General features: G+C 53.8%; 1 protein-coding gene across 1 annotated transcript; it reads right to left on the reverse strand.

The window, feature by feature from the left end:
- Window positions 1–6,964: 6,964 nt before the first annotated feature.
- Window positions 6,965–14,360, reverse strand: C1QL1 (complement C1q like 1). Its single transcript, XM_019980477.2, has 2 exons — window positions 13,476–14,360; window positions 6,965–7,610 (listed from the first exon to the last, which is right to left on the reverse strand). Exons 1-2 carry the CDS (start codon window positions 14,070–14,072, stop codon window positions 7,431–7,433), a joined length of 777 nt encoding a protein of 258 aa, XP_019836036.2. The 5' UTR covers window positions 14,073–14,360; the 3' UTR covers window positions 6,965–7,430.
- Between the last annotated feature and the right edge of the window lie 723 nt (window positions 14,361–15,083).

The raw sequence follows: 15,083 nt of genomic DNA on the forward strand, positions 1-15,083 counted from the left end.
ACAGTGCGCTTGCGCACTTTGCCTTCCTGCTTGCTGGAGGTTTGAGGGAGTGTGCCTGAGATCGGAAAGAGCAGCAGAAACCAGTATGGGGTAGAGGTACCCAGGGGGGCAGTTATGGCCTGTCTCACTTACCCTTGGGACTGAGTTCGTCATCAAAATGCAGCAGCCAGACATCAAACACGTTTTCAAACCTGCATTTTCTGCGGTCTCAGTCGGCATCCACTTATCCAAAAAGGGATTTTCAGTTGCTGTCCAGGGTTTCTTCTCTTCCGCGACCATCCAAAGAATGAACTTCAAGCCAGCGGAGGCAGAGAATGGCCCACTTGGCTTTATCAGTGTCAGGATTATCATGGACATACTGTTGAGTATGAGTAGCACACTTTAGGGCACCTCTGGGCAGCACTGTCTCCATCCTCCACAGCGGCCAGCTACTTGGATTCTGGTGGGCCACACTCAGGCTGATCCCCAACCCCGGGGTTTGTGGAGGTCGAAGAGAGAGACTTGCCCTGGAGTCAGGAAGTCTGATTCCAATCCTAGTGACAGAATCATCAATTAGTGCTGAGACTGTGGAAGTCACTTCCGTTTCTCTGGCTGCTTCTTTCTCATCTATAAAATGGGACAAATATCCTGCCCTTCCGACTTATCAGAAGAGCATGGATGGAAAACCATCTTAAGCCTCATCATATATAAGGGGATAGCTATCTAGTCTGATTAGGATGAAGCAGTGGTGGCTGTTAGGAGCCAGTTGCTCCACCCTTTCATTAGTCTGATCTACCCCGACACAGGACCATAAGCAGGTCGAGTCATGCAAGAAAGCAAAAGACGTAGTTCCCTAACAGGTCTACTATGAAGATGGTTCAGTTCAGTTCAGTTCAGTTGCTCAGTCGTGTCCGACTCTTTGCGACCCCACGGACCACAGCACGCCAGGCCTCCCTGTCCATCACCAACTCCCAGAGTTCACCCAAACTCATGTCCATTGAGTCCGTGATGCCATCCAACCATCTCATCCTCTGTCGTCCCCTTCTCCTCCTGCCCCCAGTCCCTGCCAGCATCAGGGTCTTTTCCAATGAGTCAGCTCTTTGCATCAGGTAGCCAAAGTATTGAAGTTTCAGCTTCAACATCAGTCCTTCCAATGAACACTCAGGACTGATCTCCTTTAGGATGGACTGGTTGGATCCCCTTGCAGTCCAAGGGACTCTCAAGAGTCTTCTCCAACACCACAGTTCAAAAGCATCAATTCTTCAGTGCTCAGTTTTCTTTATAGTCCAACTCTCACATCCATACATGACTACTGGGAAAACCATAGCCTTGACTAGACGGACCTTTGTTGGCAAAGTAATGTCTCTGCTTTTTAATATGCTGTCTAGGTTGGTCATAACTTTCCTTCCAAAGAGTAAGCGTCTTTTAATTTCATGGCTGCAGTTATCATCCGCAGTGATTTTGGAGCCCCTCGAAATAAAGTCTGTCACTGTTTTCACTGTTTCTCCATCTATTTCCCATGAATTGATGGGACCAGATGCCATGATCTTAGTTTTCTGAATGTTGAGCTTTAAGCCAACTTTTTCACTTTCCTCTTTCACTTTCATCAAGAGGCTCTTTAGTTCTTCACTTTCTGCCATAAGGGTAGTGTCATCTGCATATCTGAGGTTATTGATATTTCTCCTGGCAATCTTGATTCCAGCTTGTGCTTCTTCCAGCCCAGCGTTTCTCATGCTGTACTCTGCATATAAGTTAAATAAGCAGGGTGACAATATACAGCCTTGACGTACTCCTTTTCCTATTTGGAACCAGTCTGTTGTTCCATGTCCAGTTCTGTTGCTTCCTGACCTGCATATAGATTTCTCAGAAGGCAGGTCAGGTGGTCTGGCATTCCCATCTCTTTCAGGATTTTCCACAGTTTATTGTGATCCACATAGTCAAAGGCTTTGGCATAGTCAATAAAGCAGAAATAGATGTTTTTCTGGAACTCTCTTGGTTTTTCGATGATCCAGTGGATGTTGGCAATTTGATCTCTGGTTCCTCTGTCTTTTCTAAAACCAGCTTGAACATCTGGAAGTTCACAGTTCACGTATTGTTGAAGCCTGGCTTGGAGAATTTTGAGCATTACTTTACCAGCGTGTGAGATGAATGCAATTGTGCAGTAGTTTAAGCATTCTTTGGCATTGCCTTTCTTTTGGGATCAAGATGGTAGACTTTCAGGGAATTCCCTCGTGGTCCAGTGGATAAGACTAGGGCTTTCACTGCCATGGATCTAGGTTCCATCCCTGGTTGGGGAACTAAAATGCCATAAGCCACATGGTGCAGCCTAAAAAAATAAGGAATGACTTCCAACTTAAGGATACCCTCCCTCTTCACAGGGATATGATTTTAACAGAGGTTTGGAGTATGGTTGAAGGCTTGGGGTCCTCAGGAACCACCAGTGGAATAGGAGCCTTTTATGCCCTGTAGCCAAGTCTTTCCTGGTCCTATTCTGCCCCTGACAATTAGCTGGAGACGATGAGGTGAGTCATAGTGAGGCAAGGAGCCAAGGCTGGTCCTCCTATGGGCAGTGGAAAGGGGACACTTACTTGCTTGATCTTTTGGGGCAAGTCAGTTAGCCTCTCAGAGCCTCCGTTTCTGTAGTTATTTTTTAAAAAAGAATATAATATTTAGCTTGTTACAGGGATTAGAAATAGTATACGTAAAGTAACTTGCAGACATTCAATGAAGTGGTAATGGGGGTTCTTATAATCATTCATTCAACAAGTATTTATTAATATGAGACAAGTGGGCTAAGAAGATAGGGAAGTTGATAAACACCCACCTCCTACACTCACAGAGCACGTAGTCTATGGAGAAATCACCCTATTAAACAAGGACTTACAATGACGTGAGAGATGGGCTATAATGGAAATATCTGAGGATGTCAGAAGGAAGTGACATGAAGCTGAGGTCTGAAGGGGAAGTGAGCTTGTTTGACAAATGGATCACAGAGGTCAAGAGAAAAGAATTTTGCTTTATAACATACAAATAGTTTCTCATGGGACTTCCCCAGTCATCCAGTGGCTGAAACTCTGTTCTTCTAATGCAAGGGGTGATATTTTAATTAGGCCCGTTTTTCAGATGGAGAAACTGAGGCTCAGAAAAGTGAATGTCTTTTCCTTAAACACAAACATAGCCAGGACTTGAGCCCAGTTTTTCTAACTCCAGTTTCTGCATGTCTGTTGAGTCCTGCTGTCTTAGGTTCTAGCACTGCCCTTAACCAGCCTGAGCAACCTGGAGTTTCTCTCTGGGTCTCAGTTTCTCCAGCTGTGTAATGGGAGTTACCCATTCAGTGGCTTTGATTCTCAGTTTTGGCAGATGGGGCAAATAGGGAGCATGTGAAAAGCACAGGGGTGGCGAGCCCTCTGGTCCCTTTTCTGTCAGCCCCCCAGCTGCCACCTCTCAATAACCCTTTCACGCCCTCCCAGTCCCAAACATGTGTAGACTTTTCACTTCCACTTTATTATCACTTCATTTGTAGGATTTTAAGGTTTGTTACCTGGAAGGGAGCGAGGAGCTCACACCTCCAGTTCCGCTTTTCAAATATACCTTCACCGCTTGTGAAAATAACCTTATTAACAGCATCTAACCTGCTACTGCTTATGGGGGCACCTGGATAAGTACATGCAGAAAGGACCACAGCAGAGGAAACAACACAGTTAGGTGAAGTGGCACAGCCTCTGGACCCCTGGGGTTTTCTCCCAGCTCACGGGAGTCCTGGAGCTGTTGTCAGGGTCAGCAGAATGTGGTTGAGCCCCAGAGTAGCCTTGAGCAATTGGTCCTTGCCTCCTGCCTCCTCTTCTGGTGCTGAGATCCTCCGGGAAACAGCTCCCATGCCTCCGAGGCTCTCCTGTCTCCTGGACGCTTGTCCACGATTGATTCTCTGGGCAGCTTCCCCTCCGAGCAGTAAATGAAATATCGGTTACCAGGAGTGAGGCGGGAGGCAATTAACCCCTAGACCTCACCCTGGCAGATGTGTTTGTAGCAAGCTGAAGTGGAGAGCTGAGCACACCTGCCTGGCCTTCCTGCAAAGTCATCCAATTAGGGTAGCCCCCAGCAGTGGGCTCCTGCTGCCTGCTCTGCTCCCCATGACCCCAGAAACCAGGGTGGCACGGACTCTGAGGGCTGACAGCCGTCTGGGCACAGGATGGCCTGCCATTTCTCATGTGGGTGAGCTCCGGGGGCACTGCCATCCTCACACTCCCTTGGCAGGGAGATTATTCATTAATTAATCACACATCTTTTTAAAGGGGAGGTGGCCTGGGGAGGCGTCTTCCTTCCTTCCTCTAGAGTGGAACCGCCATTCTGCCTGTCCAACCTCCTTCCCACCTGCCAGCCCTGCCTCATGGAATGTTTCTGTGCCAGAAATACCCCTGACTGAGGAAGAGGGGAGACGCATGCCTGCTTTCAGGGAACCCCCAGTCCCAGGGGCTGGTCTCAGAAAGCCCCAGTTAGAAAAAGCACAGCATCTACCCTTGGAGCCACTGACAGGGCAGCCATACTCTGCAACTGGGAAACTGCACCCCCATCCCCAGTCCCTGGGGATACACACCTCGCCCTTAACTCACCCAAAACACTATCTTTGAGGACCCCCACCCCAGGGCTGATGGAGGAGGCACAGTCTCACCTTCAAGTTTCCCATTCTGAGGGTAGAGACGAAGTCTTGTCCTCAGGTTGGCCAAGTCTGAGGAGTACAAAAATAGACTTTGCCCTTGGGGAGCCCCTGTCTGATGGGGGAGATGCTCCCCAAACAGCTGGCACTGCTAGACACTCCCGGTTCCCTGCACAGAAAAAAAAAAAGTTCTTGGCTTTAGTTCTGTCCCAGTTGCGTCACAAACTTGCAGTGTGACCATGGACAAGTCACGGATTTTCTTCAGACCATGCTTTCCTCATCTGCAATGTGGAGATCTTAGTCCCATCTCTCACAGTGACGTGAGGATCGGCCAGTTACCAGAAAGAAAAGCCAGCCAGCCAGGCACTCCCTTCAGAAATGATTAATATGCTTTTCACTGTTGCAGAGTCCTAGGCCAGTACCTGTGGTCTCTGGGAGAGGGCTGAGGAGGCTCCCAGGTGCAGTGACTGGATAATTTTGGGCCAGAGCAGCCATTAAAGAATCATAAGAGGCTGTGGGTGGCACTGGGGGGGGGGGGTGCGGAAGAGGGGGTTGCTGGCTAATCTAATCAGGCTTCCCAAGGAAACTCTCATTCCAGACAGACCTGCCAGGGGTTTTATTGGGTTTGTGGGGACCCGCAGATTTCAATCTCCAGACCCCACAGGGAAGGAACAAGTATTAAGCTAATTTTATTAAATGGCCACAGCTGGCAGTAGGGGGAAGTAGGGGAGAGGAGAGAGGATAAAGAAAGTCATTCAAGTCTGCCAGCCATGACAAGGGTCCATACATGGGGCCTGACTGGGAGGGAGGCCACCCCTCCTTCCTGTCTCTCCAGCTGAGCCAGTGCGGGGGTGGGAGGGGGAAGCCAGATGGGAACTCTCCCTCAGTGTAGAGCCTTGGGATTCTCCAAGAGGCTCACCCCATGGCTGCTGCCCAGGGCAGATGCTTGTAAGTTCTATCAAGCCTCCACAGGACAGCGCTGGAGTGGAAGCGCTGGGCTGCATCCAAGCCCCCCTTCCTTGGTTCTGCTTTGGAAACCCCAGATCTTCATGATATACAGTGTGCTGGGTAAGAGGATGGTCTTTGGTTCAAATACTGATGTTTGCTCCTTCCTAGCTTTGTGACTCTGACAAAGTATTTATCCTCTGAGCCTCAGTTTCCTCATCAGAAATGGATAAAACAGCATCCATGTTAAAGGGCATGGGAGTATTCCTTGCCAATCCACTCCCACTCCATACACATTTCCATGAGATAATATTTATAAAGTTCTTATATGGTGTCAGACACAAAGTGGATGTTCTCTAAGTATTAGCTATTATAATTTAGGAATGCCCTGTGTGCAACCATCGTGGCCCCAGTTATAGGGGATGAGGGAGGCAGTGACAAGGCAAAGAGATCTGGTGCGTCGTCTCCAGTGAGCAACGGCTTCTTGAATTCAAGTGCAATCAAGAACGTAGTGATTGTGTCTTATTTAAAAAGCTATTTAACCTCTTTTGAAGAAGAATAAAATCTACTCATCCAACCTCCCAGTGCTCTTGGAAGACTTGGATGAGAAGACTTGAATGAGAAGAAAGTGTCAGTCACTTTCACTTCAGGTATGTGAAAGTGTGTGTTGGACGGACTGTGTTGGACTCTGCCACCTCACAGGCTGTAGCCTGCCAGTCCATGAAATTCTCCAGGGGATCTTCCCGACCCAGGGATTGAACCCGAGTCTCCCGCATTGCAGGCAGATTCTTTACCATCTGAGCCACTAGGAAGCCTTTGGCAAATTTTAAAGTGATGTATAAATAATAAAAGCTGTGTTTATTGAGCACATACATGATACCTCTTTAACCCTCAGTCAAGTGAGATACGTCTCATTATAATGAGAAAACTGAGGCCCAGGGGTGAAGTGCTTGGGTCAAGGTCAACCAGCGTTTAATACAACGCTTGTTCCTTTCATTGCTATCACTAACCCAGAACTGAGTCAGGAGAGAGTGACTTAGCCAGCATCCTACAGGGTGGCACTGGGGCCAGAACCCAGGTCTCCTAATTTAAACCTGGCTGTGCCTGTGCAATGCTGATGCGACTTTCAAGGTCAAAGAGATGGAGCTTTTCCACCCTGGAAAATGATGTAACTAGGCTATCTTCTATGCCTCTTATTCCAGTTGCCCCGACCCTCTTGGGCCATGGTGTGCTTTGGGCCCCTTGGCCCACCTCTTCCTGGAGCACCTCTGACTCTGGCTTTTCCCAGATCCACGAGAAACTTCCAGTAGACTCATTCCCCATCTGGAGGAGTGCAGGGTTCACTGTCCCCTCCTGCAACTCCTCTCCAGGGCACAGTCAGAAAGCCAGCGGGGTGGAAGTGTTTTATTATAGCTTTGGTCAGACGGGCAGCAGCCGGCCAAGGGCTGTAGCTGGGAAGCCATCCAGCCCCCAACCAACCCCTCCCCCAGGCGGCGCTACCCCAGAGCAGGTGGGCAGCGCATCCGAGCACGGGGAGGAACCCGCTGAGGCCTCTCCCCCACCCCTGCTGGGGCGGGCTGGTGGGTAGGGTGGGCAATAAACAATCTTACTGTACAAATATACAGCACGGGCCGGGGCGGGGACGGTCAACACCGCCTCCAGAGGAACGAGGACAGGGCGCGCTGGACCCGGCTCTGCGGTGAGCCGGCGGGAGGGCTAGCTGCGGCCCGGAAGGTGGTGAGGACGGGCCAGGGGCGTCATAGCCGGGAGGGCTGCGAGGGGGTAGGCGAGGATGGGTCATCCTTTACCCCACCCGGAGGGGGAGCCCAGGGGGAATAGGGGATGGAGGAGCTTAATCAGAGTAGATGATGAAGCCGGAGAAGGTGCTGTACTTGTTGCTGTTGCCTCCGTGCGCTTTGCCCCCATCCAGTTTGATGAAAACCTCGTCCCCCGCATCCAGGTGCAGGATCACGCTATTGCTAGCGTAGTCGTAGTTCTGGTCTGCGTCCTGGGCGATGGCGCTGGCCCGCACCTGTGGGGGTTGGGCCGTTAGGAGAGTAAGGGTATGTGTGAGAGGGTAGGGGAGGAGAAGGGAGAGAAGTGGGGTCCGGGAGGGAGGGGGATTGTCAGAGGGAAGGCAGGGAGAGAATCTGAAGGGTCCCAGAGCCCCACCTGCGGCACCATCAGGGCTGTCAGCCTGCTTTCCTCCCATCATCCCAGCACTGCCCTTTTGCAATCCTAACTTTGTGTTTTGGGAGGGGGTTAGAGAGGAGCCTTGGATTTCTAGGGCAGGTGTAATCTGGGTCTGAACTGTCAGTGTAATTCAGTGTAATCGGCTTCCTTAACTCCCCTAGGTCTCACTGTCTGGCCCACTGAAGTGTTAGCCACTCAGTCGTGTCTGCCTCTTTGTGACCCCACAGACTGTAGCCTGCCAGGCTCTTCTGTCCAGGGATTTCTCTAGGCAAGAATTCTGGAGTGGGTAGCTATTCCCTTCTCCAGGGCATCTTCCCAACTCAGGGATCGAACCTGGGTCTCTTGCATTTCAGGCAGATTCTTTACCATCTGAGCCACTAGGGAAGCCCCACTCTCTGTCTGGCCCATTGAGGACCTCAGCGGTGTCTCCAGGAATCCCCAGCCTGGAACTCTTGCTTGCAGAGAGGAATTCTCTGGACCCCCAAGGGATGGAAGGCCATCCCCTCTCATCATTCTTTTCTCTCTCCTTTTTAAAATTATATATATATAATTTTTTTTTGGTCGTGTGGCATGAAATCTTAGTTCCCCAACCCAGGATCGAATCCATGCCCCCTGCAATGGGAGTATGAATTCTTGACTACTAGACAGCCAAGCAAATCCCCCTGCCCTGCCACCACCCCCTCTGCCTTATTGCAATAATGATGCCTACATTTCAGCCACATCCACCCATTCTCATGTCAGTGGCTGGACAGGAGACTGCCCCTTGGCCTTACAGGTCTAGGCCTGGATCAATACCAGGCTGCTAGTAAGCAACAACCCTAGTACTGAGACCTTCTGTGTGGATTCCTTGTATGAGGTCCATTCTGTGTCAACTCCCTGTCTGAAGTCCATTCTGGAGTCTTTCACACAAGAACAGTGAGATGAAAGGCCTGGGAATCATTTCCCCTCCCAAGGCTCAGGCTGGGCCTGCGTCCCACCTCAAGGAGTTGTAGCTACAGCTGTGACTATTACCCCATCCCAAGAGGACTTCTGGCTCCTCCGGCGGCATCACCCCTATGGCAGTAGAAGGTGGTAGAAAGGAAGTGGATGGGAAGAAAGGAATCATCCCTTCTGAAACCTTACATCCCTCTGTGATCCTCAGTCTGCTCTGATATCCTTGCTGGTCCTTGTTTTGATGGAATAGGGGAGGGACAGGCAGGAGCATCAGGAGGGACAGGGGAGCGCCAGCCTTTGGATTTGAAGCCTGACACATCATTGGTGGGGGAGGGGAGCTATAATCATAAGATATTGAGGATGTGGGATGATGGACACATTCTCTCCAGGCATTCCTTTCCAACCGCTGAGGCCAACGCAAGTCCTGAGCCCTCTGATCTGGGGCCTCTCCTGGATATTCTGAGTGGAGGATGGGCAGAGAGTCTGCACTGAATGGGGTCCTCTCAGCCAGGCTCCTCAACAGCCCCTCTCCATCCTGCCCCTTCCCTGAAGGCAGCACCCCCAAAGGCTGACAGTCAGGGCTGGACCAAGCCAGATCAGGAGAGGGACCCATCCCCCCTCCTGATCGGGAGGCAGCACTGTAGGTCGGCTGTGCCAAAGCTGCTGACTCAGCAACAATGTTGCACCGTAAGGACCCGACTGACATATTTGTGTGCAGTCTGCCATTGAAAACCCAGATCTTTTCAGCCCCTTCTCACCCCTCAAGCTTTTCTCCTCCAACCTGGGAGGGAATTGTTTGGGGGCACTTAGTTGGGAAAACTCCTGGTCCAGCTAAAGGTGAGGGGAAATCAAATGAGGGAGGGACGCCGTCTAAGGAGCTCGGTTTCTCTGTTTAGAAAATGGATGAGATCCTGCCTCACCCACTGCCACCATTGTAAAAGCCTTTTGGTGGCAAAGGAAAAAAATTTTTTAATCTAGATGGGGCTTTGAGCTACCAGGAAAGAGCTGAAAACAAGCAGCCAACTTCTGTATTGTTCCCTGGGCCCTAATCCTGGTGGTATTTATTATTACACATGCATTTCATTATCTTTGCTAATAAATTACTTCTAATAACAATTATTTTTATTACCCAGATTAATTTAGCCTTAACTCATTAAAACAGTGTGCTGCTTAATAGCCAGATCCATTAGAATACAGTCATCTGTCATCAGGAATCTCCTGGTGATGTGACAGGCATCAGTACTGTTATGCTTATGTTTATTATTTATTCATCACCATGATTGTTGCTGTGATTATCCTAATTATCCATGGAAGCAGGGAGAATTAATGCTCTTCCATCCGTAGACGGTGGGGGAGCCAGCAATGGAACCCAGGGGTCCTGATTCTCTGCCCAAGACTGGAAATAGTAGAGGCATCCAGTCCCTCCCAGGGGTCGAGGGGAAGTCTGGGGATTTCATTTTGTTGTAGAAGCGGGAACGCAAGTCTGGGACTTGTCATGTGGGGGTACAAGAGAAGCACCTCCTCAAGGGCTACCAATAAGTGAAACTGAGGCATTGGTCTGATTAGAGGTCTGGAGTGGGGGTGGGGTAGGGGCCAAGAACCCAGGAAATGTGCCCCTGCCCCCAGAGCAAAGCTGGGGTCTCAGGTATGCAGGTGTGGCTCCCACGGGCAGCCAGCCTGGCCCCTGTGTGCTTTCACACAATGCCTGAGTTCCTACTGTGCCAGGCGCTGTGCTCTGTCCTGTGAAAGGCATTAGAGGCCAGAGAGGACAGCGGCAAGATAGGGGGGGTGGGCAGGGAGGCTATATCCCCTCATCAGAGAGGCCGATCCCCAGTCAGGTCTTCGTGTACCACAGTCCCCAATTTACACACCCCACCACCTCCCCCCTCACTCAGACTCTGGTGTCCAAGTCCCTGCCCATTTGTAATACTCCCCTTCCCACAGGCCCTGACCATCCCCCCACAGCCCCCCTTCCCTAGCCCGGTGTATCAGTTTCATATCCTCTGGGGACCATCTGAACTGTGGATCTTAGAAGGAACCGCAGGGAGCTCATCTCACTCAGGGCACTGGCTCCAGCCTCGAGTCCCTTCCCCAGGCTCCTCAGGTCCTTGTGTCATAATGACCCGGCCTTACTGCCATCTGGCCGTGCAGCGATGACTCAGAGCTACCCCTAGGGAAAGGGACCCAGCACCAGGCAGGAAGGTGCTGACTCCCCGCTTTCTCCATCTTGCCCAGGGAAGGACCAGGGCCCAGACGCGGCTCTGCTTTCTAGAGGAAATTCTGGAAGTCTCTCTGCAGGCAGGAAGCCAGGAAGGAAAAGCACAGAGCCCAGGGCTGCCCCTGGTCTTGAAGGCGTGGGAGGAGCCGGCTCCTCCCTTCTGTTTCCACCCGTTGCCCAGCCCTGTCATTTTTGATCTCTGGACATTCTGGCTTGTATGTCCTGTTCCACCTCTGAGCCGGCCTTTCCCTAAACTTGACCTTTCATTTTCTCCCTAGCTGTGTCTTGTCCCCTAGGGGACCGAGGTTCATCATCCTCTCCCCAGACCAGGTTGGTCTGAGCTAGGGCCCACTGAATCACTCCCTCCAGCCAACACATCTGAGGACAGGAGTGTCAGTGGGGTCCCGGTCTCCTCTCCCTCACAATAATGGCAGGGGCGTGTTATTGTGTCTCCCCTGCACAGACCATGTGGTCCTGGAGGGCAAGCAGACTGAACCCCTGGAACCCCAAACCTGGCTCCTACTCGGAGCTCAGAACTAGTCATATGGAATGACTAGTGAGAGGAAATGAGTCTCGTGGACAATCTAGAAGAAGTCACAGAGAGTGTGGGGGAGGTCCAGGGCCTGTCACCCCACTGTTTATCTTGGATTTGTGTGTGTGGGAGGGGGGCAGGAAATGGTCTGAGTAATTGTTAAAATATTGGATCTCTGAAACCCCTGGTTAAAGTCACCTCCTTTCTTCTACCAGCCTGTGGTGCCACCTCCTTGTCAGGCTCTGCCAGTGCCCTGCCCCTACTAAAGGGGTAGGAAGAGCCTTTTGAGTCGGTTTCACCTCCCACTGACTGAAGCAAGTACACCTGCCCCAAGCCCCAAGCACCCACCATCTTTGGGGCCTCCTCTTGTCTCACCTCTGGGGCCCTGCGGCACCCTCTTGAGTAGCACAGTAGGGCCCACTGGTGGCCTGGTGACCACCTCCCTATCCAGGCAAGCTGTGGTCCAAGCCCCCTGAAACCTCAACTTGGTGCCAGCCCAAACTTTCTTTGGGAAAGGAAGAAATTTCACTGATGAAGGTGACACTGTTGAATCCCTTATTGGTGATTAATAAGGGGAATTGTGGGGCTGTCTGCAGAGAGAGTCCTCACTGGATACTGGGGCCTCCCATTTGGTCAAGAATGAAGGACAAAGAGGAGAGACACAGAAAGCCTGACAGACACAAGTGGGAGAGAGAAACCCAAGGAATAAAGAGAGGGATTAAACACAGAGGTGGGGGACCAGAAACCAACGGAGAGACAGATCAGACTGGTAGACAGAGGAGAGAGGCAAGCACAAGAGATGGGGAGAGGGGAGAAAGAGGAAGAGGAAGGGGAGAGGCAGAAACAAGAGGGAGAGCAGGCAAGGGAGGGAGGAGAGGGGCAGACTTACAAGCACCTGGCAGGCTTTTAGCTGACTCTAAGGCCTGTCCCTTCCCCACCCCTAAATGGGGTCCACCTCAAGAAGTGCTGCAGTGGGAGGGTTCCAGCAGGACCTTGGGTCTCAGTCACAGGAGATTTCCTCCCAACTCCCACTAAAGCTTTAGTTCTGATCCACACAGGCACCTGCTTCCACAAGGATGCTCTGCTTGACTACTGCAGGGGCCCCAGGTCACCTGTGGTCTGGGAGCTCTGGGAAGGGAGGGGGAACCAAAGTGAAGGGAGCTCGGTAAAACTGCCACCCTGGGGCAGGGTTAGGTCAAGATTGGTCCTGGGGCAGCAGTTCCAAGGAGAACACCAGACATCGCTGGTCCCAGGTACCAAAGACCTCGTGAGCTTGGTGCCTTCCGCTCTGGTCTCTCCGATGGGGATAGGGAAGGAAGAGGATGCCCTGACACCGCAGGAATCAGGAATTGCAGCTGAGAGGCAAAGAGGAAGGGGAGTTTCCACCTCTTTGTCCTGCCTCAGAAGGAAAAACTTTTCCCTTCTGGCCATCTTTTTGGGCGCTTAGCTCTGACACAGTGGGAAGGGGCCGCGCAGTCCCGGGTTTTGCAGAGGGTGGCAGATCTGCCCAATGGTCCCTTCCTAAGGGCGGGGGATGTATTGTAGCTAAGGCTTTGTGCGCTTGGCTCCCTTTGCCTTTGTGCGCAAAACATCTCCTACAGCTCGCCTTCTCCGCTTGCGCGCCTAGCGGTGCGCCCAAGCGCCCGCGGGCGCAGACGCTGCCTTTCCCCAGAGCCCATCCTGATTCGGCCCCTCACCACTAGCTGGTATCAACCAGAATCCTAGCTCTGAGATGCTGTTTCCCACGGGCCAAGCCCCCAAGGGCCAGTCCGCGCGGCCTGCGCTCTGATTATTAGTTGGATGTTATTTCCCGCATTTCCGTGCCGCAGGTGCCCAGCAGCACTTGCCTTGGAGCTGGCGCCCAGAAGCCGAGGAATCAGGGGTGCCCGCTAGCCTGGATCATCCCCGCCTGTAATGTCTAAGCCGCTCCGGGTCTCCGTCTGCGCCCGTCCGTACCCGTGGGCCCCGGGCTCCCTGGGTGCCCTGCCCCCAGGCCAGCCCCATGCCCCCGGCGGGCCCACCTGGCCGTTCTTGCAGAGGTCCGCCCACATACTGGTGCCGTCGCCGCCGCGCATGAGGACGTGGTAGGTGAAAAAGTAGGTGCCGGGAATATTGCACGTAAACTTGCCACTGGTCGCGTCGTAGTTGTTGCCGAGGTTGGTGACCACGTCGTCGAACTTGAGCACCTCGTAACCCTCGTGAGGATTCTTGAGGCCGGCGTAGAAGGCCACGCGCGGCACCGTGGTGTAGGTGGCCGTGCTGATGGCGCCGCTGCCCCCCGCGCCTGGCAGCCCGGGAGGGCCGGTCTTGCCCGGCTCACCCTTCTCCCCAGGTGGCCCTACAGGACCCGGAGGACCTGGGTCCCCGGGGGGCCCAGGGGGGCCCGGCTTGCCTGTGCGTCCCGGCTTCCCCTGGGGGCCCTGCACCAGCGTGGAGGGCGGGGGCGCGCCGCTCTGCTCGCTCAGGGCGTCGCCGCCGTCGGGCCGCGCGCCGGCGCCGGGGCCCCGCGCGGGGTAGGGGTCACACACCATGCGGCAGGTGCCCAGCATCTCATAGTGGCCATCCGGGCCTCCCGAGCTCACCAGCACGGGGATGAGCACCACCAGCACCAGCAGCATCACCACGCCCGCGGCGGCCGCCAGCAGCGTCTTCCGGCCGGCGCGGAGCCTGGGGAGCGCCGGGCCGCCCGGCCGCGCCGTCGGGGCAATGGTGCCGGCGGCAGGGGGCACGGGCGAGGTGCCCGCGCTCAAGGGCGGTCCAGCTGGACTGCGGGCATGGGGCCGGGCCCGGGGCGCCGCGCTGCGCTGGATGCGCTGCCGAGCCCAGCCGCCGGCTCCTGCCTCGCGCCTCCCTCCCGCTGCGCGGCCGAACTGAGCGAGCGCAGCGGCAGCCGCCTGCTGCCGATTCCTCCCGCCTCCCGGTGCTGGAACCACCGCCCCCTCCGCGCGGTCCAGCCCCGCCCACTCTGCGCCGCGAGGGGTGGGGCTGAAGGCTGGGCCGGCGCCTAATTGGGTTGTGAGAGGTGTGGCTCCGCCCACTTAGAGGGGCGGGGCTCGGGGCGGGGCCGCCGGGTAGAGGGCTGGAGCCGCGAGACCCAAGGCGAGCAAGAGACTGAGCGTTGGAGATAGAGAGGGGGCTAGAGTCCGGGACGCAGAAGAGGCTCCCCTAGAGAAGGGGCGAGTAGGAACCAAAGAACTAGTAGAAGAGGGAGCCCTAGGGAGAACTAGAGAGCGCCGAGGGTGACTAGGAGAGGAGAGGCTTCGAGGGTCTGGTATGAAGAAAACCTAGAGCAGAGAGAGGCGCGAGGGGCCACTGCCCGCAGGAGGCGGGGGCTGCAGTAGGGCGCCTCGGTCTTCAGGGCACAAAGAGAGATTGAGAGGAGGACGAAGAGAGGAGCAAGAAGGAAGGACAAGGAAGCGTGTTATGAGCGGGGAGAAGAGGGGAAGGCAGGAGGGCGTCGATGGGGCGAGTCCACACTCAGGTCTCTCAGATCGCCTGTTTGGGAGATGGAGGTGGGCCGGTACGCCTGTCAGGGTGCCCACAGAATTCCAAGTACTAACCGCAGCTGCTCCCTCCTCTTTTTTTTGGGGGGGGGGGACCTGGATGTTCCCGGGACCGCCTTACCCCAG

This window comes from Bos indicus, chromosome 19 (genome assembly GCF_029378745.1).
Source record: "Bos indicus isolate NIAB-ARS_2022 breed Sahiwal x Tharparkar chromosome 19, NIAB-ARS_B.indTharparkar_mat_pri_1.0, whole genome shotgun sequence".
Classification (NCBI taxonomy): domain Eukaryota; kingdom Metazoa; phylum Chordata; class Mammalia; order Artiodactyla; family Bovidae; genus Bos; species Bos indicus.